Here is a 25,598-nt window from a genome sequence, read left to right as displayed (position 1 = left end):
GTGAAGTAAGTCAATCGGAGAAGGACAAACAGTGTATGTTCTCATTCATTTGGGGAATATGAATAATAGTGAAAGGGAATATAAAGGAAGGGAAAAGAAATGCTGGGAAATATCAGGAAGGGAGACAGAACATAAAGACTCCTAACTCGGGGAAACGAACTAGGGGTGGTGGAAGGGGAGGAGGGCGGGTGTTGGAGGGGAATGGGTGACGGGCACTGAGGTGGACACTTGACGGGATGAGCACTGGGTGTTTTTCTGTATGTTGGTAAATTGAACACCAATAAAAATTAATTAAAAAAAATGGAGAGGAGGAGGAGATCACTAAATAAATGAAATAATCAACAGGGGGAAAAAAAAAAAAAGAAATCCAGATTCATACAGGAACCAGGATGTAAAATAATTTAAGTGAAGCCAGGGGAAAGAATGGAGGTCAGAATAGAGCAAACTAAAAACTCAAGCTCTTGTTCAGTTACTGACTCCAAATTTATGGCTTAAAGCAATTACTTTATTTAGCATATGCTTTCATGGGTCAGGAGTTCATGAAGGGCTCAGCTGGGTGATTCATCTCTCATCTACGTGCTGTCCCCTCATGGAAATGGAGGATCTGTTTCCAAGGTGGTTCCCTTAATCATGTGTCTGGCACTTTGATGCTCTTTGACCTTCTGTCTTTGTTCATATGGTGTCTCTTCTTCTATAGCTTCTTCAAGTGACTTGGGCTTCTGGCAGCATGATGGTCTTTGGGTAGTTGCACTTGATATATGATGGCTCATTTCCCTGGATTGGTATCTTATGAAACAGGAAGTAAATGTTGCCAGTTTCTTAAAGCCTAGGTCCAAAACCTGACTTACGATTACTTCTGCATATATTACTGGTTCAAGCAGTCACTAAGACTTCCCAGATTCAAGGGAAGGATTCTGGGAGGATTCTGGGAGGATACCCAGACTACACAACTCAATAGGAAGAGTGTTAAAGAATTTATGAACATCTATAATGTGGCATAGTCTGAAAAAAAAAATGTGGCATAGTCTGTTTCAGACAGTAGCTATCAAGATACTAGGTTGTTGCATTGTGGGACTATAGCTCACAATGAGATATTAGGAATGTTTGAAAGATGGAAATTTAAATTTAAAAATGTGTAATATTTTGATATTTTAAGAAAGAATTTATCTGAGAGACAGAGAGAGAGAGAGAGAAAACAAGTGGGGGAGGGGCAGAGGGAGAAGAAGGAGAAGCAGACTATCTGATGAGCAGGAAGCCTGATGTGGGGCTCGATTCCAGGATCATGACCTGATTCAGAGGCAGATGCTTCACTGACTGAGCCACTCAGGCATTCCCACAAACTCTTGACTTTTAAGTGCTGTCAACAGACTCAAATTTTCTGAAAAACTGTGTCAGGCACGCACATTTGCAGACACCGCCCAGGCCCACTAGCATGTCCCCTTTCCTTCCAGCAATAAACCAAATTCTTATAAAGAAGATCTAAGAAAGTACTGACACGCATTTGGAAATATTTTGCCTACACCTGAAAATGAAGATCTTAAGAGCTTTTTTTACTATCTTTGACAATAGATTTTTATTGAAAACACACCAGTGGGGAAGTGAGGGATATTTCTATATAACTATCATGACCCACAAGGGAAAATTCAATGTCTCCTATTCTGAGAATTCCCTTCTCCATTTCTATCTTAGCCAAATCACACTTTGATGAAAAGTACAGTGACTTTCATTTCTTGAATTTGAGAACTAAAAATACAAGATGATAGAGGTACTGACTTAATGCCCCAAAGGAAAGAAAACCAAAGAGGGCACCTGAAACTAAATAAGAAGTCACCAATAAAAAGAGTACAAACTCCACATTAGTATTTAAACTTTAATGACTGGGGCACCTGGGGGGCTCAGTGGTTGAGCATCTGCCTTTGGCTCAGGTCATGATCCTGGGATCCTGGATCGAGTCTCACATGAGTCTTCCTGCAGGTAGCCTACTTCTCCCTCTGCCTAGGTCTCTGCCTCTTTCTGTGTCTCTCATGAATAAATAGATTAAAAAACAACAGCACTTAATGATCAAAGCACCTTCTGACTCAAAAAAACCAAGTAATGTCCCAAGACTTTGCATTTTGAATCAATACTTGAGATGACTTTGATGTAGGTGGTCTGAGAACCACATGACTGGTACTCAACTACAGGGGTAAATTTTGAGAAAGCAAAACTGGGCACAGCTACAGTATGAATCATGCATCATTTTGTGAGTTGGTGTTAAGCTACAGTAATGATGGAGCCAAGAGAAGGATGCATACAGTGGACCCCACTTCCCTCAGTCTCAAAAATGTATTGGGGGTAGGAGAAATAGGGTTTATGGCTCTGATCTGCATAGCTAACTGAACTCAGGGAAGTCATTTCCCCTGCTATGGCCTCAGTTTCCTCCTCTATAAGATGAGGATGGTTGGCCTGGGTTCCAACAGTAGCAAGTACAACTACCCATATTCTGTGCTCAAGGGGTGCCTTGTCATTGGGAGAGGTCATGGAGACCTGAAAACCAGACCTAGGAAATCAAAGGCTCAATGCCTTGCCCCCCCAACTCCAGTGCCCCACTCTGTCCTTGGAATGTATATTCTGCCCACTATCTCCAGTGGGAGCTATTCCAAGGACTGAGTCTTAACAGAGTAAGGTGCTGTTGAGACCATTTGGATGAACATATGACTGAACCCCATTAGGGCCTTTACATAAGCTTTAAGAATCTGGTGGGTGGGTGGGTAGATCCACTCTCCTTGCAGGTGCTCACCACAAGCCTTGTGTTTAAGTTCTCCTGCTTATTGACACTGCCACCTATCAATCTGGATGGGACTGCCTCTTTCTTTGATCTTCCTTTGTCTTCCCACCATGCGGAAGGGCCAGTTTGCAAACTGAGCACCATGTTCTCTGACGAGCCCTGGCCTAGCCTCCCAGGTCTTCTTTTCCAGCCACTTCCAAAAGACTGGAACTAACACAGGGGTTGAAACCCACTTCATGGCTGTGGTGGAGGTTCTCTGTAGTTTATTCTGATTGTGTGGCATCTTACAATCTTGGAGGGAAAGTCAAGCAATAAGAGGTCATGAAAGGTAGTTTTTGAAGGTGGGAAAATAGTTTTAGGGCATGAGCTATCAGGAAGTGGAAATGTGGGATCTTTGAAGGGTAGGAGTGCCAATCTGCCATCCAGTCTTAGGCTTGTCTTGGTTATCTTGGTGATGGAAGTCTTGGTATAGTTGCCTCCACCAAATCCCAGTGACTACATCCCAGGACAAGCATCAGGAGGAGCAGGATTGGGATTAGGGTGAGCAACATCGTGGGTCTGAACATACGTGAACCTGGGAGTGAGTCCCTCTTTACATTTGGCACCAGGCACCTTGCCTGCCTCAACCTGGCCCCACTCCCCACCCCAGCCCTGGGGAGGGGGATTATAACAATGGAGTTGTAGGCTTGCTTCGAAGCTCTCCTCTCCACCACAGACCCATTGAGCAGAGTGGGAGTGGGTTGTGTAGATTGGAAAGTGCAGATGAATCAGGCCAGATGAGGCCAGGAATTCCACAGATCTGATTTTCTGAAGGGCATTTGATATTAAGGGCAGAGGCTTCAGATCTATGTTGGCTTAGCTGTACAACTCTGTCAAGTTACTAAATCTCTTTAAGTCTCAGTTTTCCAATCTGCAAAAGGGAAATAAGAACAGCTTCTTGGCAGAGATGCAGTGAAGACAGGATATGCATATGGGGCACCTGGCATGTAGCATTCAGGTACATGGAAATTCTTTCTTTCTTTCCAGCCTCCATTTTGCCTTGAGTGAATGTCAGGAAGTGAAGCAAGCTAGCCACAGCAAACTTCATGCCAAAAATGGATGCAGAAATCCACATCCTTGTGCAGAGGAAGTCCGGCAGGTCTTTACATGCATTGTTGGCTTTCTGACTCATAAATGCTTTCTTTTAAATCCACCCATTCTGCTCAAGTTGGACCTAGTGAAGGAAGGTTGACAGTACAATGGTAGGATCTTGCTCACCATGAAAAGTCTCCTGGTGCTGCTCTGAGGCCAAAGTTCGAGGGAAAAGGGAAATGACAAACCTTGTGTCACAGGCTTCCCTAGTAAGAATTATAGCTACCATTCATTTAAGCAATTAGTATGGTGTTGGCCCAGTGCTAGGCACTTAGGAACCTTAAAGTCAGTCTTTCCGGTATGATAAAGAAGCAGATATGACTATTTCTGTTTGTGTGATTTGAATTAAAAACAAATTTTGTACAACCAAAACCTAGGAGTAACGTGGCTACCAAGGCTGAAATTATTGCAGCTGTCATGTGTCACCAACTTTAAACATTTTTATGTTTATAATTTTAAGAAGCTTAAGTTGATTTTATTATAGGTTTATAAATATGTTTATAGTAATAAATATTAGCAATAGTATCATTTTTTATATTGGAATTTTTCATTAGATTTTGTTTAAAGACAGGTGGCTCTGTTGCTTAAAAACACAAATAAATAAAGATTAAAAACTAAAAAAAAATATGGGGAAATAGAAGCTAATATGGCTCATAAGCTGTAGCAGTGAATAGAAGCCAGACCTTCTCCTGAGTTCTTACCTGCTACTTAGAAATGAACATTTGTCACTCTGGAAATGCAAAAAACACAAGAGGAATTCATTGTTCCCAGAGAGTTTTGAGATGCAGAGAAGAATCAGGATCAGCATATGAAAAGAACAGTATGGCAGCCATGTGGCAGCCCAACCACACTGTGAGTTCCTTGGGGGCTGGGGGTTCTGTTTCAAATACCCCTGTTTTCTAGACCAATGGATGGTCCCTTAGGAGGAGCTCAATCACTGTATGTTAGATGTATAGGCAAAATAAGTGCTGAGGTGTGTGCTACAGACGCGGAGATTGGTGGGGATTCAAAGTCCAGGGGTGTCCATGAAGGTACAAGGGAGAAGGTCAGCTTCATGGAAAACAGTGGGACCTGGGATAGGATTTAGACAGGTTGAAAAGAGCAAAGGTGACAGAAGAAACCCACAAATGATGACATAAAGCAGCACAAACACGGGGTACTGAGACAGAGGATGAAGTGCTTAGAGACTTATCTGTGTGCTAATCGGCTTGGCAAAGAGCCAGCCAAGTAATACCTGGCAGGGCTCTGGTGTAGGACGGGCCATTATCTCTGGAAACAGGTCCACAAGGATTGGCAGAACAAGGTCAAAGGAAACACAGGGCAGGCTGGTCTAGACATACAACACAGGAAAGTGTGCTGGAGCGGGCTGGATTGCAGGAAGCGTGGTTCCCCACCCATGGTAGAGGATGTGCAAATATAACTTTTGGCAGCTGTGAAAAGCATAAGAGGAGGGAAAGTCAGCCATGAAGAATGTGGAGGAGGAGGAGTACCATGAAAGGTCTTGGAGGAACACACGCTGGGGCCAATCACCCTCTCCAGTTGGATTTTCATGCACCATAGCAGCCTACCTGCTCTCAGGAGACCCGTGGTGCATCTGTTTATTCTGTAAAATGAACTCAGGGAAATCGTATTCACTAAGGGTAAGTCATGATCCATGGGGTTCAAAAAGCCATGAAGTCCTTTTAGTAGGGTTGTATAGATATAAAAAAAATCTCCTATACACATATGTAATTTTATATAATTTAATACATTTTCACATAAATGCTAATATAATTTTGTATAAATTTATACAAGTAATTTTATCCTGGGCTAAAGAGCTAAGTCTAAAAATGGAAGAATGTAACAGATGGCTCTATCTCGAGGCTATTGGTTCCATCCTTACCCTTCCCACCCAATTGTTCCAAAAGAATGATGAAATTGTATCCGTCAGTTCTGCTCTGTCAGTATATATTTAATCCATGTGTTCTAGCCAGGAAGAAAATCGTTACTTGGTAATGACCTCCACGTGGGCCTCAGGAACCCTGAGATTTTTCACCAAGAATCCCAGAGTGGTGGTGTGGGGCAATCTCTGCCTCTGACTCGTGGGACTAAACAGTTCATCACTGCCCACACCGTATGCTCTAGAACCCCTGTGGCTGTGGGATGTTAAAAAGCACTTGTGAGGAAGAGGATATTCTGGTTGTGACAGGAGGTCCCTAAGAACATCCCCAGGGTTGGTGATTTCCTAGGAGAACCCACAGGACTCAGCAAATACTCGTACTCACAGCTAGGATTTATTATAGTGAAAGGATGCAGAGCAAGAGCAGCAAAGAGAAAGACGCACAGAGCGAAGTCTGGAGGAGAGCAGGCACAGGCTTCCAAGAGTCCCTCCCGGGAGAATCACACAGGATACATTTAATTCCTCCAGCAATGAGTTGTGACAGCATTGTGTGAAATGCTGTCTACCAGGGAAGCTCATTAGAGACTCACTGCCCAGGATTTTTATTGGAGGCTGTTTCACATGGGCATCCTCTGCCTAGCATGTACCCAAACTCCAGACTCCCAGAAGGACAACAGGTGTTCAGCAGAAATGACTGTTTGTACAGCCAGTTTAGGCACATGGGCCATTCTGATCAGGGAGTGCTGGGAGTCCTCCTGAAATCCAAATTTCCAAACACCAGCAAGAGTCAGCCTTGCAAGGAGGACCTTCTACGAAAAGAGTCTTGGGCCTGCTTCAAGAACTTTTTCCTACATGGTGGTCTAGTAAGTCCAGTGTACCCTGTATGCCACGGCCATCTTTTGAAAATAAATAGTGAACATTAGTATATTAAAGGATCTGAGAAGTATTGCAGTATAAAAGACTTTTTTTAAACCAACATTTCTCCAACCTTTTTGATCAATATACTCCCCTCCCCCCCTTTTTTTTTACACAGAAAACTTATTACATCCTCTGGACACTAGTTTTCTAGGAATACAGTTTGGGAAATCCTGGCCTAACTGTATAGACTTGCATTTACCTTTCGAAATGCTTTTACCCTTTATTAAACACACAAATAATGAGAGCTAGCTCATAAATTGCTCTCACTGCATGTTAGCCGCTTTTTAGGTTATAACTCATTTGACCAAAAAAGAGGCTGGACGAGATGGCCTGTAAGCCTGGAGAAGCAGCACAGGAGGGATTGCTGCTGTGCCTGTTTCTTGGCTTTGCCAGTTATTGGCTGTATGACCACTTTCTTAACCTTGGTGTGTCTTCAGTTTCCTCACCTGCAAAGGGAGAAGAGTGCTTCACACACAGGAAGAATTCCAAATGTGCTTGCTGATTTTTTTTTTTAATAAATGAAGTTCTTTACAGCTTGAGAAGGTTCAATCCTTTGCTCTATGCCATGAATCACATGGCAAGCACAGCAACAGACTCAAGGGGCTTCAGAAATGTCAGGATGGGATGGTCAGGTGAGGGTGGCCGGGGCGGGGGGGGGAACCCAGGATAGTCCCAGGTAGAGCTTGCTTCCAGTTCCAGGAAGCCTCAATACCCAGGCCAGTGAAAACCAGGGCCACTCCAGGGAGTAAATGCAGAATGTCACAGGCCAGGAGGCACTGTGAATTTTCTGGGAGTCTAGGACTGAGGCCAGCAACAGAAATGATATGCTTTTGACTGTAAATAGAGCAAGACTCTAAACAAACTTCCATTAAACCTGGCAATTTTATCCGCATGCTTAAAGAAAGGCACCTCGCAAGAAAATCCCCTCTGATTCAAAACTCATACACATCTATGTGGTAGAAAAAAAGAAAAGGGAAAGATGCCAAATTGAAAAATGACAAACTGCCACCAGGAAAAAGCCAGTTTTTAATATGCCTTAACACTGTTTCTTTATCCCTTCTCATGCTATCTCCAGTTAAGGAATGTTCTATGTAACTAAAAAATCCTTCACTGAGATATATGAAGAGTCAACAGTGCCATCCTGGAAAATGAAGGACAGTTATATATATTCTACAGTGTGCAGGTACAAGTGGGTGTAAAAAATCAAGGGGGTGGGAAGAGGAAGACCCTCAGTGTGCTACACGTTGCTAAATGAATGAAGCACTTCACTTGAATGAAGAATTTCTTAAGGGCTTGGTGAAGAAATTATCTCCTTGAGACAATCCTAGGCTTGTCATGGCCATAATTGTTCTCACAGATGATTCCTTATGGTCATTTTCCATTTTCATCTCTGTTTTGAAGTCAGGATCTAGAATATTCCATATAGTTTCATAGTGCCATGCTTCTCTATCCCAAACTGACACTGAGCTGGGTACTTGGCACATGTAGATAGATGCTCAATAGATGGATAAACAAAGGCCTTTACTCACAGATCCTTCCACTTTAAATGTCCAACATTTGCCTCCCTACCTGGCAACATCTGATACGTCAAAGCCTGTTTCCTCTCTGAGTCCTGCCTGATTCCCATAGATGGTACCAATTCTTGCAGTACATAGTACTTTGTGGATAGTAATATGAGCTACCATTGTGGGAGCCCTTACTGTCACTGCTCCAGGACCTTTACACAAATCGACTCTTGTACTCCACATATCACCCACAAAGAAGGTCTTTTTATCTCCCTTCATTTTTACAGGTGCAGGACAGTGAAGATTGGAGAAAAAAAGAACTTGCCCATGGTTCCATAGCTAGGAAATGGCAGATGTCTCCTGTCTAGATGTCTCAATCATAGTATTTATGGCTTATCATGGTGCTAGCCTGGGAGCTATCCAGGATGGGGCAGGGGTGTTTCTTACACAATTCCTCAAATAATCAACAGAAGAGACTGAATAACCCATGACAATCCAACTCAAACACTGAAAAAATAAAACCAAGGATCTCACAGACTGATCTGGCTTGAGTTCCAGCCTCTCCAAACCCTAACATTGTGACCTTGACCATATTCTTTTAGTCTTTCTGAGTATCAGTTTCCCCTCCATAAAATGGCAATTACAGAACCTACTTCATGGTATTTGTTGTAAGAATTAAATGAGTTCAAGAACATGAAGTGCATACTCAAGTGCCTAGCACAAAGTTTATCTAATAGTAACACTCATTGACAGGTTTGTTTGATAACCATACTGCCTAAGATTTGCCTGAGGCTTAGTGGAGTGTTCTACAAATGTCTATCAGATGAACTAATGCTTATCTGTCTCAGTTTGGGGACCCAATGCAGTAGGATGCACACAGAACAGCTAATTGTATTTTGGTTGCCTTAAAAGTGATCTTTTTTTCTTTCCAGGATGCAAGCTTCATAAAATATGCGTGGGTTGCTGTCTAGACACAGCATAGTAGATTCTTAAGAAGCAGCCATCTTCACACGGCAAACCTGCCTGCCTCCTGTGGGCTAGTTTTACTTTCCTGGTGTTATTGCTAGTTCTGATACTTTACTTCACTTCCTTTGATCATATCCCATCATCTCCCTGACATCACTCTGTAACCATTCCTTACGTTGAAATCACAAAACTGCTCTTTCTTGCTATGTAGGAAAGAAGTCTTGAAAACTCCCTTTTTCCACAGCCCCATCTATATGAGCCATACATTGCTTCTTCTAAATATTAATGCCAAAATGTTAATCCAGAAAATTTAGATCTATGTCATTAAGTACAATGAAAGCGTTAAGTACATAATTACTGAGATCAATACCTTTCAGGGTGTGTGACTGCCTCACCATGGCCACAGGGGCTGTCTCTGGGCAGCATCACACCCTGGTGCTGGCTGTTGTTGACCGCATCAAAGCTGGGCCAATCAGAGTTCCTCTGTCCGGGGATTATGGACGTGAGATGAGAAGGGGCAGAAAATAACTGGGAGCAGAAAGATGAGAAATTGAGAGAGCACTTGAGGGCATTATGAGCTCTCTAGCCATAGTCCGTAAACTCGAGAGGGGTAAGAAATCGCCCACCGTTCTGTCACTTAAGTCACAGAGATAATGTGTTATAAAGAATGAAGTGGAGAAAGAGATCAGTCTGTTGTCTAGATTCTTCCTGGCTTTCGTAGTTCTACTTCTTTCTGAGGTGCTGCTGCCTCTGCTCTAAAGTCCTGTCAAGGACTTCTGTCTGGGTATTAAGAATACCCCACCAAGCCCCATCATTTGGCTGAAGCCACTTCTAGATTTCTGTTCCTTGCAATCACAAGAATCTCAATTTAGCCAACGCAAAACTATGATTACAATTAGGGTTATCAACAATAATCCTTACAAGCATTTAATACTGTGCACATTTACTAACTGCTTATTATTATTAATATCTGCTACAAGCAAGTGCTAGAATAATGCTACGGAAGCAGCCATCCAAGAACTAATAATTGGGTAGCAGCTGGAGGTTAAAAAGCAAGCCGCGGAGAGGGAACGGATTTACGGAAATGATAACCAGTATGAGAAGTCATCAAATCACTGGCGACGATTCTGCTTACAAGAGTCCATCAAGGTTGGATGATTGTAGATCAGTGAGACAGTGGAGGAAAATGTTTTTCTATATCAGGAAGAATGAAACAATGAAACAGATGGATTGCTGTTTTTAAGATGAAAATTACAAGAGCACAAAAAACTGGCTATGCTTAGGTGGTTCCGAAAAAAAGCATGGCCACCGTCACCATGGTTCCTAAGAAATATGCTTCAATCTTACAGATGTCAATAAAGCATTACTCGACTGTCAATTTTATAATGGAAGTGCCACCAAAGATTCATATTTAACAGAGCTGAACATAATAGTAATGAGGAAAGGTGGTTGATGGGGATCTGATTTAACTAACCATGTGCGATTGAGGAAATGAATGAATAAAAAGATCAATGGGAAATCAGGCCACTCTCTAGGACCTAAGGGTTTCTCGTTGGAATATTTTGGAAGAACAACATTTAATTCCTGCAGAAAAGGGTACACAATGAAGCTTAAGCTAACTGAATGGCTGATGAAATGGAACTTAGTCACATACCTCTCTCTACTGAGTACAGCCCCACAGATCTACCCTGCAGATAGATCAAGAACAACAGAAACATTGTTTTAGATCAGAAATAGACAGTAATCATGTTGCTTGAGAAAATCTGGAAAGCCCAGGAGGATGCAAAAGAGAAGTAAAAATAACAGCCTTAAACCACCACCACGCAGATACCACTGTTAAAATGTGGGTGCATTTCTTTCCAGTTTTCTTTCTTTTCCCCCCGTGAGTGTGAATAATATGCACTTGTATTTTACTGCAGAGGCACTATCTAAAAATAACATTTGGGGGTGGGGCGGGCGCCTGACTGGCTCAGGTGGTAAAACATGACTTTTGAGCCCAGGGTTGTGAGTTCGAGGCCCATGTTGGATTACTTAAAATATAAATAAATCAATCAAATAACATTTGGATCTTCCAGTATATGCTCTGTTCATATTCTTTTCACTTATTATCTAGTGAAGATTTTTTTCTTGACATTGTATGTAATTTCGAGGTTGCACACTTTCAATTGTACAATTTTTTCATAATTTAATCAACATATTAGATATTTATATGGTTTCCATTTTACTATCAGCTATTGACTAAATGTTTGTGTCTTCCCAAAATTCATATGCTGAAGCCCTAATCCCCAGTGGGATGGTGTTAGGGGGAGGGAACCTTTGGGAGGTAATTAGGTTATGAGGGTGGAGCCCTCAGGAATGAGCTTAGACTCCTGATGAGATGCAAGAGAGCTTGCTTCGCTCTCTTTCTCTGTCCACCATGTGAGGACACACCAAAGTAGTAATCATCTACAAACCAAGAAGAGAGTCCTCCCCAGAAGCTGAATCAGCTGGCACTTTGATCTTAGACTTCCCAGCACCCGGAACTATAAGAAATTTCTGTTGTTTAGATGCCCCCAGTCTACAGTGTTTTTGTTTTAGCAGCCCTAACGAAGACACTACTATTTCAACATAAAAAAAAAAAAAGAGAGAGAGAGAGAGAGAGAGAGAGAGAGAGAGCTATTTATTCACACTCCTTTTCCCCACAATCCATTGTCGCCTTTTCTATCCATCTCTGCCCTGAGGACTGTATTATCTCCGATCCCCTGGCCCCTAGTCTCTGGCTGTGTTTAACCAGTGAGAGGCACCAGTGGGAGGCAGAAGGCAGGAGGTTTAACTGTTCTCTCCCTCCTTCCCTGCTGGACCCGGGGCTGGGCACACAGACTGCACCTCTCCACAGGGTTGTCTGGTCAGCTGACGCCTCTTCCGTGCCTCCAGCTCTCTGTCCCCTCTGGCTTCTGCTCTTGCTAGTCCCTAGGAGACTCAACCCTTGTAGTTTAACCTCGGTTACATCAATACTTCCTTGAACTATTTTTAGATTGCTATCTCACAGGTATGGAAAATTTCACTGACCAGCTTGTATCCTACATGGCATAACTCTGTGGAGATCACTTATTTCTGAGAAGTATAGCAAAATCAACACTATGTAACCCATTCCAAATACTGGGAGGCTTAGCACGGGCAAAATACTCATACAAAACTTGCAAAATAGAGGAATGGTCCAGATTCTAGAAACATCTTTCCTGGCATTTTCAGCAAGTCTTTCTCATCAAATTTCTTTTCTTTTCTTTTTTTTAAAATTTTTATTATTATTTATTTATGATAGTCATACAGAGAGAGAAAGGGAGGCAGAGACATAGGCAGAGGGAGAAGCAGGCTCCATGCACCGGGAGCCCAACGTGGGATTCGATCCCGGGTCTCCAGGATCGCGCCCTGGGCCAAAGGCAGGCGCCAAACCGCTGCGCCACCCAGGGATCCCGACAATGTCCTCTTTATGCACTCACAGAGAACCTATCCACAATATTAGGGGTGATTCTTCAACAAGCTACATAGTCTGATCAAATGGAGTCATCAAAAGGACCCAAATACACAGCTACATATAGAAGCTTCTATACCATCCTCTAGACTTGTTCACAGACAATGAATAACTGTCTTTAGATACTCACATTTGTGACTGTGATTCTGGTTGACAAACCGGCCTCTGTCAAAAGTAATTTAATGGAAGTGATAAAGCTATATATCCTATACAACACCCTCTCTCATTTCTCTGCCTTGAGATGATTGCAGAATTTTAACAAAAATTCAGTGTTTGACTTATTGGTATAGTCTTATGAAATACATTATTTCAGCCTTATGCTAATCTCTGGCAAGAATGTCCTCTTAGATATTGATCCACTTCCCATCTATCATTTATTCAGATCTGTGCTAATAATCACTTCACAAAAATCTCTTTTAATCCACATAGCAACTCTGAGCTAGGTATTTCTGTTCTGATTTTACAGTGGAGAAAACTTGCTTTCAAAAAGGATTATGTCATTTGCCTGAAGTTAAATAGATAGTGAGAGACAGAGCTGGGGTAACAACTTAGATTTTCTACACAAAGGCCATGACTTGGGTTGCTCTATCAGAGTTCACCTGGACATCAGCAGAGGCAATGCTGTGAATAAGGAACCCGGGCCCAGGCCAGGGCATGGTGGCATGTCACAACACCATTTTGTGATGGCTCTCCTCAGGACAGCTTCTCATCCCTCCCAAGGCCTGTTCTGATGTTGATTTGCAGAAACCATCAGAAGACACTCAGGATATATACAAAAGCTGGTGGCAGCTTAGCGAAGGAAACACACACAGGGCACTGGGAACTTACCTGAATAGCTCTCTTATTTGACATTACACAAGACCTGTTGTGAATATAGGTCAGGAAGGCTTAGTGGCCAAGCAACTGCATTACCCCCATGGCATCTTTGACACGTATTTGGACAATTCCTCAATTTACTGTTCAGTACCGATTCCTTATTAGACTTTCATCCCCAGACATCTAAATGCTTTCTTCAATGTTTCAAAGGACTGTGAACGTAACATGCTGCAAACTGACTTCATCATTCCTGTCCAACCTCTGCCTCACGCTCCCCCTTCCAGGCCCCTCCTGAGCACAGACTGCTCCACCCACCCTGCAGCAGCTCAGACCAGGAATCCTGACTCACTTTGGTTCTCTCCTGGCCACATCTAATCCATCATCACACCCTACAGATCTTACTGGCAGACAGATCTGTCCCTGTTTGGTTCAGTGGCCACCACCCTAGTTCTGACCTGTTCTCACCTGGGTTTCTCAACCTCCTTGGTTCCATGTCTGCCCTGTCCAGACCATTTTCCAAGTAGCTGCCAACATGATCTTTTAAAACACAAATAACGATCTCATTGCTTCTCTGCTTCAAATCTGCTAATAGCATCTCACTGCACTTCTGGAGACCCTAGTTCCAAACCCTTAATGTGACTTTGAGGTCCTATGGATCTGTCCCTTGCTATTTCCAGGCTACAGGGCTCTCTCTGGAGCTCTGGGGTCCCACCTGAGGGATTTGTTCAGTTCTTAGATAATACTAAACTCTTCTGTACGTCAGAGCTTAGCACATACTTTCCCACTGCCTGCTTGCTCTTCCCCTGCTCTCACCTGTGAACCCTCATTTCTTCTTGTAACCATTAAATGTCAGTTATCCCTCAGTCTAACTTAAGGCCTCTCCTTGAATCTCATATTTTTCCTTCCCTGTCCTTACCACAATTTTGTGGGGGAAACACACACACACACACCTACTTCATTTCCTGTGGGTAGAACTCTAGAAAAGTATATGCTAACTGAACAATTCTACAGGGGACAGTACAATGTAGCTCCTATAGAGTTACCTGACATGAGACAATGGTGATAACTCTCCTCAAACTCATGAAATGTATTCACAGGGTGACAGTAACGTACCTACCTGGTGTCTAGGGCCATGTACTTTGGAGAAAATCAGGACTTAAATTCTCACTTCACCACTTCTCAGAATGGGTGACCTGGTTCAAGAGTCGCTTCAATTCTCTGTGCATCAGTTTTTTTATTTGAATAGGGACATTAGCAGCTCCTATGTCACAGGGTGTTGTAAGGATAAAATCAAAGTGCAAACAGAGTGTTTAGGGCATTGCTGACATGTAATCAGCACACAAGTGACAGTGATCACTGCTCTTGTTGTTCACCCTGGCCTCATGTGGGACTAAGTATCCTGGGTCCCAGAACCAATTCTGGTAAGATGTGGGCAAAGTCTAAATTTTTGGAGTATTCATTGGCCTGAAAGTCCCTTGAGGGCTGGGGCTGTCTGGGGTCTAGTACAATAGCTAGCAGAGAATAAATGCTCAATAAATGTTTATGCAAATACTCCATAAGCTGCCCTTAGAGGGCCTGGGAGGGGCCGCCATCCTACCTCTGGAGACACCCATTACCTTTTTCTCTGCACTTGGACAGTGTGGTTTCGGCCAGAGTCAACATGCTCAATATCCCCTCTCAAGGGACAAAGAAGTCAATTCTTTTTCAACCTTTCCTTTTTAAGCCCAGGGCTTGAATAGGATAGGTTCCCTGGAGTCTAAGTAATATTTATTTCAATTATCTTTACTGTCACCACACTTACAAGCAACCAGGAGCTATTTTAAGGATGAAGAAAGTCAAGTACTGGCAGTTCCTAACCCTGGTGCTGGGTTAACCCAGGAGACCAGCTGCCTCCCAGTACAACTGTTCCTCCCTACAGAAACTGCTGAGCCATCATAATTTTAGCTTTTATTATGACGTGGAGAAGAAAACACAAGGGTGGCTTAAAGATTAAAATTGTGCCTACTTAATGGAATAACTCTTTAAGCTGTTGGAAACTCAGCTTTCAAGCCCTTTGAACTCAGTTTTGCCTCCAGATTATTTAAGCAAACAGACAACCACCCTCCACCACAAAACAGATGGAGTTAAAAACCTGCTTGTATCACAGGAGGGATAATAGCAATGTGTATATGAGGGACCCAGTTTTTTCATTTTACTTCACTTTAAAAGATTTATTTAACATTTGAGAGAGAGAGAGAGAAAGAGAGAACGAACATGTGAGTAGAGGGAGGAGCAGAGGTAAAGAGAGAATCTCAAGCATCTCCCCACTAAGTGCAGAGCCCCACGTGGGGCTTGATCTCACAACCCTGAGACCATGACCTGAGATGAAATCAAGAGTCAAACTCTTAACCGACTGAGCCACTCAGGTGCCAGGACTGTTTTTTTAGCACAATACCTCAGAGCTGCTCTGTGTATCCACAGGGATTTTGCCCCAGGGTGAGTGATGAAGGAGTTCATATCTGTGGCTGTGTGATCACCAGAAAGTCTAAACCAAAGTTTCCTCATGCCAGGTGGACATCAGTGCCCATTTCTACCCTGTCAATTAGGTAGAGAACTGCTTTAACCGCCCTTGTTTTTTCCTGAAAAGAGTTCAAGGTAACATTTACACCCTTCAGGATGTGTTCTGGAAAAGTGGAGTAGGCAGCCTTATTAGCACTAGCGTGTCAACCTTCTGGAAATGGAACATAATTTGCTCATGCCAAAAAGACTTTGGCAGCTAGCCCATTTGTCACTTTTAAGGATTACATTGTTAATCACTGAGTCCCAATACCCAGCCTGACACACAGTAGGTACTCAAAAGTCATCAAATGGGTGAATATGTATGTTAACATGCTATTACAATGTTAGATACATAGACTGTAGTCAATGATCCTTTAAAAAACATGAAGGGAAAGATTAGGTATTCAAACCTTACAACTCTAATTGGTATTTTGAAACGGCAAATAAAAACACACAGATGGTTCAAGTATAACCTTTGATACGGGTGCATGTGTGTGCACAGATATCCTCAAATATGTCCCCCCACATGCACCTAGATAACATCTACACAAGCAAACCACCATTCACACATTTGTTAATCGTGGCTTTGCTTATATAGGGCTTTTACTCAGAGGAGTAAACATTTGTGAGTCTTTTAAACTGCTGAAAGAGACATTTTTCAGTTCATTGTGTGAACAAATGTGATGAGCCCAAGTCCCTACTAAGAAATTCAAGCCTGGAGAACTGGATAAATAAATATAAATGAATTCATTTGACTGAGTGACATTTTCATTTAATTAAAGCAGAAAATCAGCTCTAAAACAAATGATTATCCCTGACAAAGAAGCAGAAACTGGTCCTTAATTAATAAATTTCTAATAGTTCTTTTGCGGGCTGAGCAGTCTGTAGTGGAGAAGTACACTGGGGAGAAAAGAGAGGATAGTAGAGAGGGAGAACCCAGAACATAATGCATGTTTAAACTTTTAGAAATAGAAAGAAAATTAGAAACCATTTATTTATGCTTGAATACATGTCAAATCCTGCTAGACCAAAAGTATTATAGTAAAACTCTTTGTGTAACAAAACAAACATTCAAGACTCAGGAGAGGATTTAAAAAAAAAAAAAAACAAATCTAGGTCAATAAAATTTGTTGTTACTATTTCATCTCTTCTTCCCTTCCATGGTGTCATCATATGACAAAAGAAAAATACTTAGGAAGATAAATATCCAAATATATGTAGTTTACAGTAAACATGAACCAACTTGACCAACCAATGTGATAGAAATGGGATGAACTAAAACATATATTCAAATGCTTCTCATATATTTTCAGAATCACCATATCCTACCTTTATCAATGTTTAGAGTTTAACAGTTTTTGATGCTAAACATCTGTGTTGTGGAAGTGGCCTTTCAGATGTATACCTAAAAGCCACATCACATCTTACATAGCAGATACTTGAAACCTTTGAGGTCACTGTTAATAATTTTCTGTGCATTCATTTATGTCGAATCAATTTCAATTAAATCAATAAAAATGGCAACTAGCAAAACTTCACATCATTGATCCAACAAGATTCAGACTACTCAGGGTATTTGGGGGCATCAGGAAGCACTAGGCTGGCATCTCTGCTTCATTATGTCAGTTGGGAAATTAGTTTCTTAGTATCCCAATATCTTGGGTAGGCAAAAGGGGCTTAGCAAAACCATCCACCTACCAAATCTAGCATCCCAAAATAATGGAAAATGGAGGATGGAGAGTGAAAACAATGTGTGATAAGGAAGATATTAAAAGAAATCTTGGGATGCCTCGGTGGCTCAGCAGTTGAGCATCTGCCTTTGGCCCAGGTGTGATCCTGGAATCCCTCCTCAGGCTCCCTGCATGGAGCCTGTTTCTCCCTCTGCCCATGTCTCTGCCTCTCTCTCTCTCTGTGTCTCTCATGAATAAATAAAATCTTTATAAAAAAAAAAAAAGAGAGAAATCTTTTTATATGAATAGTCTCAAGAATTTTTTTTTTTTTTTTTTTTTTTTTTTTTTGAGAGAGCGAGCACGTGTGAGCAAGGTGCGGGAAGAGCAAAGGGAGAGGAAGAGAGAATCTTAAGCAGGCTCCATGCCCAGCTCAGAGCCCAATGTAGAGACTGATCTCATGATCTGAGATCGTGACCTGAGCCAAAATTAAGATTTGGACTTTTAAACAACTGAGCCACCCAGTTTCCCCCTCAAGCATTAATTTTTTAAAAGTACATTGGTGTCTTACTATTCACATCAATGCGGATGGAACTTGATGGTATAATGATAAGTGAAATAGTCAATCAGAAAAGGACAATTATCATATGGTATCACTCATATGAGGAATATAAAAAACAGAGGATCATAAGGGAAGGCAGGGAAAATGGATTGAGAAGAAATCAGAGAGGGAGACAAACCATGAGAGATTCTTAACTATGGGAAAGAAACTGAAGGTTGATGGAGGGAGATGGGTCAGGGGATGGGGTAACTGGGTGCTGGGCATTAAAGAGGGCACATGATGTAATGAGCACTGGGTGTTATATACAACTGATTTCTACATCTGAAACTAATAATGTACTGTCTGTTGGCTAATTGAATTTTTAAAAGTACATTGGCATCAAAAGTATTTTATAAAAGAAAAAATGTATCTTTGTGAGAAGGGAGACTTACCAGCAGGCAGGTAGGTCACCAGCAAAGAGCACTGGTTTTGGAGACAACTAGTTATCTTGCCCACTGTGATGGTTACTTTTATGTATCAACTTGACTAGGCTATGGGGTATCCACACAGTGAAACATTATTTTGAGCATGTTTATGATGGTGTTTTTGGATGAGATTAACATTTGAATAGGTAGCTGGAGTAAAGCAGATTGCTCTAATGTGGGTGGGCCTCATACAATCAGTCGAAGGTCTGAAAAGAAAAAAAAAATCTGATCCCCATCAAGTTACAGGGGATCCTTTTTGCCTGTTTTGAGCTTGGGCATTGGTTTTTCCCTTCTTTTGGACTTGAACTGAAACACTGCCTCTTCCTGGGTTTTTGGTCTTCTGGTTTTCAAACTAGACCACCATTGGTTCTTCTGTGTCTTCAGCTTAGTGACAATAGATCCTGGGACTTCTCAGCCTCCATAATTTTGAGAGCCAATTCCTTATAAGTTTCTCTCTCTGCATATATATTATAATTAAAACATTAAGTATCTATCCCCTAGTGGTTGTTTCTCTGGGGAACCCTGACTAATATTTGCACTTTTAAACTGTGGAAAGAGCACTGCAGCTCTCTGGGCCAAGTTTCTTTATCTAGAGAATGGGGCTCATGATATCCATCTTGCAAAATTATTGTGGGGGCTAATTATAGGATTCAAAATGCCAAATGTGCAAATTAGGTGCACCATCAATCTTAGCTCCAGACTTCCCTTTCATAATAAATTGAAGATTCAGTAACTTGTGCCTTTGTGTGGAAATAAAGACAGTATCTAATGCTGATGTTAGATATTAATGATTTTGAAACAGCTGCCAAACTTTACAAAACCTTGATGGTTTCAAATATTAATCTCCAAACTGCTTCTTGTAGAGCTGAAACACTTTTCTTTCTCTCCTTCGCCCTTCTATCTTTAGAGGAGGTCCTACCACAATAGCTTTATCTTTCCCCTGCCCTGCATAGGAAATAGTGGAGTCTCCATGTGAAGTACCTTCTTTATTGCCCTGGGGGATTGCCCAAGGAAACCTATTTCATTTTGCCTGGGGAAACGGGAGTGGAATTACAGTGGTGGTCTCCTGGGAACTATGGAGGCTGGGCCACTTTCATGGACTTTGAGGACACCTGCAAGGTTAGGTGAGAGCATAGGATGGGCTCCACCCCATTTTGGGCTTTAATATAAGATATTCTCATTCATCTCAAGGGCTGAAGCTTTCATCTGAGTTTACCAGGTTACGGCAGGCAAACTCATGAAGCCCAACAGAGTCTTATGCCGTGAAGGGGCAGAGTGCCTGGTACACTGTGCACGTGGAATCTGTAGTGTTGGGCAGTGACAGACAAGCTCTCATCTGCCTAAGCATCATGTAGAAAATACCAATGCCTGGGCTGGAGAGCCTCATTCCACAGGTCCAGGGGTCAGGTCCAGGAAGCTAGAATTGTGAAGAAGCACAAAGAAAATTCTGCTGCAGAGAGCATGGATTTGGGGGAGGAGAATGTGATGCAGAGACATGAAAGATGACCCTTTACAATCCCCTTCTTCACCATGGGTTGCCTCGTCTCTTGAGTTGACTTCTCTCTACTCCCATTGGCCACCAGCCTCCTTCAGGCTATCCTCATCTTCTGCACAGATTAATACAAGAGCTTCCAAACTGCAGTCCTGCCTGCTGTTCTGTCCTTCTTCAGTGCAGCTGCTCTCCTTTTGTCACACAAAGCTCATCAGGGTGGTCTCTGGTTCAAACCCTTTATTGCCCCCCCCTCCCCACCCCGTCTCTGAATTCCTTAGGAGAGCAAGCACTGAGGGTGTTCACTTCACTCTGGCTCCTCCCTTATTCTTTCCCATCTCTCACATCCCACCACTGTCTCCCTCCCCCACCCACCTTCTAACTAAATGAGCCTTCCTTCTGGCCTTCCACATGTTCCTGGGATGCACCAAGTTCCTTCCTCAATGTTGGCCACAGAACAGGCAGTTCCCTCCAACTGGGACATTTTTCTTTTCTTTTCTTTTCTTTTCTTTTCTTTTCTTTTCTTTTCTTTTCTTTTCTTTTCTTTTCTCTTTTCTTTTTTTTTTATTTAAAGATTTTATTTATTTACTCATGAGAGACACACAGAAAGAGGCAGAGACATAGGCAGAGGGAGAAGCAGGCTCCCTATGGGGAGCCCAATGCAGGACTTGATTCTAGGACCCCGAGATTACAACCCAAGCCGGGATTACAACCCAAACCGAAGGCAGATGCTTAACCACTGAGCCACCAAGGCATCCCTGGGACATTTTTCTTCCTCAGCCCCACCTGCTCCACTCCTCTGCTACATCTCCTGAGGGAGATTTTCCTGATCAGTCAGGGAAGTCCTTCTGCTTCCTCATGCCCAAAGCATAATTATCACCACCTTTCAGATCATTCACCACTGGTACAAAGATTATTTGTTTAGAAGTGCCTTTGAAATGTGAAATCTATGTATCTGAGAACTATGTCTCTCTTGCTTACTGAATTTCACCAACACTCAGTAAAGGTCAGGCACTTAGTAAATATAGATTTTTTTTTTTTTTTTTTTTTTGTAAATAGGAGTTTTACAGCATAGTATATCTCTCTGAGGCTCTGATCATCTCGGCAATTTTATATTTGCTTGATGACATCAGAAATTAACATACCCTAACTAAATATCGGCTTCAGTTTAGAGGTCACTGCCTCTTGGAAACTTTCCTGACATATTCTTTCTGGTTTAGATACAATTCCTATTTGATCCTTGAATTCTATGTTTACTTCTGTTATATCTCTTTCATTTGACTTCCACATCAAGGATTGTTATATTCATCCCTGTAACCCTAACATACAGCATCAAGTGCTGGGTATGTGATAGGATCTCAGTAAATGTTTTCGGGATGAATTATTGGATGAGCAGCTGTGTAATTGCTACCAAGTAAAGCAATTTAAAAAAAAAAGGGGATACTAGTAACAAAGGTGTTATTTCAGAGAAGGAGAGAACATTTTGACTCATTGCTGGGGGAAAAGGTTGGGGCAATCACAGTGTAGACTATGTATGCAATGCCTTCTGGAATTGGTAGGTAGAAACATGGATGCAAGGAGAATCTTGAATATCTACCCTGTGTAAAGATTTACTCTGTGCACTGAGAATTAGTGGCCCCAAAGAAAAAGGCCACAGAGAAAGTAGGTAATAAATAATACTAGAGGTCAATATTCTAAAGTATACAGATGGTATATTTCTCTGTTTCTTCTAGAAAAGGCAAAGCAGCTCAGTGCATCCCTGAAAATGGCTTCAATCACATCAAGTCCACATGCCATTGTCCTATTACAACTGCCTTTTTCTTTTTTTTTAAATTTTATTTATTTATTCATAGACACACACACACACACACACACAGAGAGAGAGAGAGAGAGAGAGAGAGAGGCAGAGACACAGGCAGAAGGAGAAGCAGGCACCATGCAGAGAGCCCAACATAGGACTCGATCCAGGGCCTCTAGGATCACGCCCTGGGCTGCAGGCGCTAAACCGCTGCGCCACCGGGGCTGCCCTACAACTGCCTTTCTAATGAGCCCATAGGAGATTCAAACCCAAATTGCAGGGTCTAGCCTTATCCTAAAGAAAGGAACACAGTGTTAGTTGTGGAAACATATGTCAGTACAGTATCAGTCACTCAAGGTCCTTCAAATTCACAAACCACAAGGTGAAATAAGAATGCAATCTCATGGCCATCTTGAATTGTCCAAACAAAAGACATCAAATATATTTTTAATTTCACTGAGGACATTTAAATGCAAAGAAGTCAACAGTAAAGAATTCTGAGGTTGGTGATTTCTGCAGAGGCAGACACGAAACATTTGGTGTCCCTAACAGTTGCTTCTCAGCATGGAAAAATGCCATTAAAAAAAGAGTTGTGCAGAAGTCAGAACAAGGATAACTCCTGATAGAACATGTCCATACTAAAAAAATATATAATGTGTGGATACCTCTCCCTTATGCTGGTTAGAGAACCATCAGGGCATTTTCTACTGTGAAGAATGCAGCAGATAAGAAGGGTCCATTTGAAGCCTCACTTCAAACATCTTCTTGAATGACCCAGCCATAATGGACTCCCACAATGAAAATGAAATTGCAGTGGGTGCTAACTAGGGTGTATGCAGCACAACGCTAACCCCTACTGACATACTGATGTGTGAGCTCAATAATCTCCCAGAGAAGTCTATATTTAGGCCTTTAAACATAAAACTATACTGAAGAGAATTTCTCTGAAGGCTCAAATGCTTGATAAAATTAGAACTATTCCTGGCCGCACCATTTGTATAATAGGGTATGGAGATTATGAAACCTGTTGGGGAAAAGCTCAAGAAGGTAGCAGATTGAGGAAATGTTTTTTGGAGGCAACTTAGAAGTGACATGTGGTTGGCAGCTCCAAATCAAGTAACACTGGATGAGGAAGTGGTAATGAAAGACCCCAGTTATAGAAGAATTATCTCCACAAAGTCCTATAAGAATCCTGATCCAACATTCTCATCTACCATGAGCCACTGGGAAATTTATTGGACCTTGGGAGAAAAGGCTCAATTTATAGTTGCTTGAATAGTATCCCTCAGAACATTTAAAACTGAAAAATACTAGGAAAAACAACTTAAGGAAGGGGTGGCTTCTATATTTAAGAGCCCTTGTAAAAGGTGTATATATTTAAGAGCCTTGCCATCACCTTTAATGGTCAAAATAATACAAAAAGATCACAACAAAATAAAAGAGGTCTTCTGCAATTTTGCTCATGGATGATGCAAAGTGGCTCTGTAGCTACTCTTATTTTTTATTATGAATCCATAAAAAATTGATATTACATTTACCGTTTTGAGAAGATTGAGAATAGTAAATAAGAGAAAAGGAGAACAATTAAGTTTAAATCAGTAAAAAATAAGTGGAAGATCCACTCTCTGCTAAGTACTACGCTAGGAGGTAGGAGAACAAAGGAAAATCAAAAGACAATGAGGTTGTCTATGTTCTACAGGGGAGACGGACAGACTTCTCGCTACCATGTCTTTGTATAGGCTCTTCCTTCTGCCTCATGCCAGCCCTTGGCCATCTGTGAAAACTTACATCCTTCAAGATCTAGTTCATATATTATAATCTTAGCAAGTCTTCCTTTATCCCACCTATTTCCAGGTGAGGCTAAGTTCCAGTTCTGTGGCATTATTATACATCTGTTTATTTCTGTAAGGGCATACACATTCTATCCTCATTGCTAGATTGGGTGTTCCTGTCTATCCCTAATACCTTAGAACCTGGTGCTCAGTGGATGGAAGAATAAATGGATACTAAATAGATAGTATGTAATGAATACATTATTAATATGAACAAAGTGCTTAATAATTAAGAAGAGAGAATGATTGGTTCTGCCTGAGAGATGAGGTAAGGCTTCTCAGAAGAGGCGATATCTCATCAAGACTAGGTCCTTTCATGAGTTTTATTATACCATATTCATAACAACTCTGTGAAATAGGTCTAATTCCCTTTTTTTACAACTGAAGAATCTTAATCTCTGACAAGTAACTTGCTCCAAGTTAATATATCTATGAAATGCCCAGAATGGCTTTCTCTGGAACGCTAAAAAGTTTGGATTTTATTCTTTAGGCAGCTGGGAGCCATCAAGTGTTTTAAGGAAGGATATAATGTCATCAGAAATATATTTAAATTGAGTCTGGCAATAGATGTAGGAAGTCAATTAAAGGGGAATGAATGGGACAGGGCAGCGACCAGAGATCAAATAACTAGCAGGTTATTCTTATGGCCTGGGAAGGAGCTTAAGAGGAATGGTTTAACACAGTGGCTAATAGAGTCATGAGGCAGGGAAAGGCTGGAAACGCATTTTACAAGCAAAATTCAGAAGATATGGTCACTGATTACATATGGGTGATGAGAGAGGAGGAGTAATCACAGGTCAGGTGACTCAGCCTTCTATGTTAGGTGATGGAATGAGTAATGGCATTAACCTTGAGAAGAAACAGGGGGAAGAGTAGGCTGGGGAGATGGTAAGAAAGACAATGGAGTTGATTTGGAACATTTTAAATTTGAGAAATCAGTGGAATATTCAGAGTTCATGACCTTTATGGAGATTAAAAATCTGAAGCTTCGTTGAGGTCTAAGATGTATTTGAGAGTCACTGTAAAGGAGGGGATAGTTAAAACACCCCTTATACTATTTTTGTACATATTAAAACCAATCTCTAACACTGTTTTTCTTCTTTTATTATCTTAAGAATACTGGCCTGGCAGTTTCTTCTGAAAATAATCATATAATTATGATACAACCCAGCAATTTTTAGATACTTATCCAATGAAATGAAAATTCATGTTCATACAAAACCAGCACATGAATGCATGTAGTAGTTTTATTAATATTTACAAAACTGGAAACAACCCAGATATCCCTCAACTGGAGAATGTGATATATTCAACTATGGGATATCCATGGAGTGGAATACTAATTAAATTAAATGAATGAACTAATTAAAATGAATGAACTGGTGATATACACCACAGCTCTGATAAGTACAAGTGAATTACAGTAAGTGAAAAAAGTCAGATTCCACTTATGAAATTCTAGAAAAGGCAAACTAAAGGGACAGAAAACACAGCAGTGGTTGCCAGAGGCTGACAACAAAGGGGCACCAGGGAGAGTATTTTCTGGATTTACAGAACTTTTATATTTTGACTGTGGTGGTAGTTACACAAGTATATGTGTTTGTTAAAAGTTGCAGAGCTGTACACTAAAAATGGTGAATTTTATTGTATGGAAATTAAACTTTCATTGCAAACAATAAGAAAAAAAGAACACTAATTTGGGAATTAGGAGAATAGGGATCTAGTTTCAGTTATGCCACTAACCAGCTGTGTAAC

At 41.4% G+C, this 25,598-nt stretch overlaps 1 protein-coding gene across 4 annotated transcripts in view; it reads right to left on the bottom strand.

Annotated features, from left to right (window-relative positions):
* The window catches only part of SAMD12 (sterile alpha motif domain containing 12), a 385,722-nt gene that overhangs the window by 144,166 nt on the left and 215,958 nt on the right, over nucleotides 1-25,598 (bottom strand). The window contains exon 5 of one of the 4 annotated variants that reach the window (XM_041768854.1): nucleotides 18,652-20,141. The exons of the other annotated variants lie outside the window; for them this stretch is intronic. Within the exon in view, the coding sequence (XP_041624788.1) occupies nucleotides 20,128-20,141 (14 nt within the window). The 3' untranslated portion in view covers nucleotides 18,652-20,127. Of the gene's footprint in view, nucleotides 1-18,651; nucleotides 20,142-25,598 lie in introns of those variants that run through there. 4 annotated transcript variants of the gene reach the window in all.

The sequence above is a fragment of the Vulpes lagopus genome, chromosome 9 (assembly GCF_018345385.1).
Source record: "Vulpes lagopus strain Blue_001 chromosome 9, ASM1834538v1, whole genome shotgun sequence".
Classification (NCBI taxonomy): domain Eukaryota; kingdom Metazoa; phylum Chordata; class Mammalia; order Carnivora; family Canidae; genus Vulpes; species Vulpes lagopus.
Note: the sequence above shows the minus strand (reverse complement) of the source record. Positions and strands in the feature narration are given on the sequence as shown.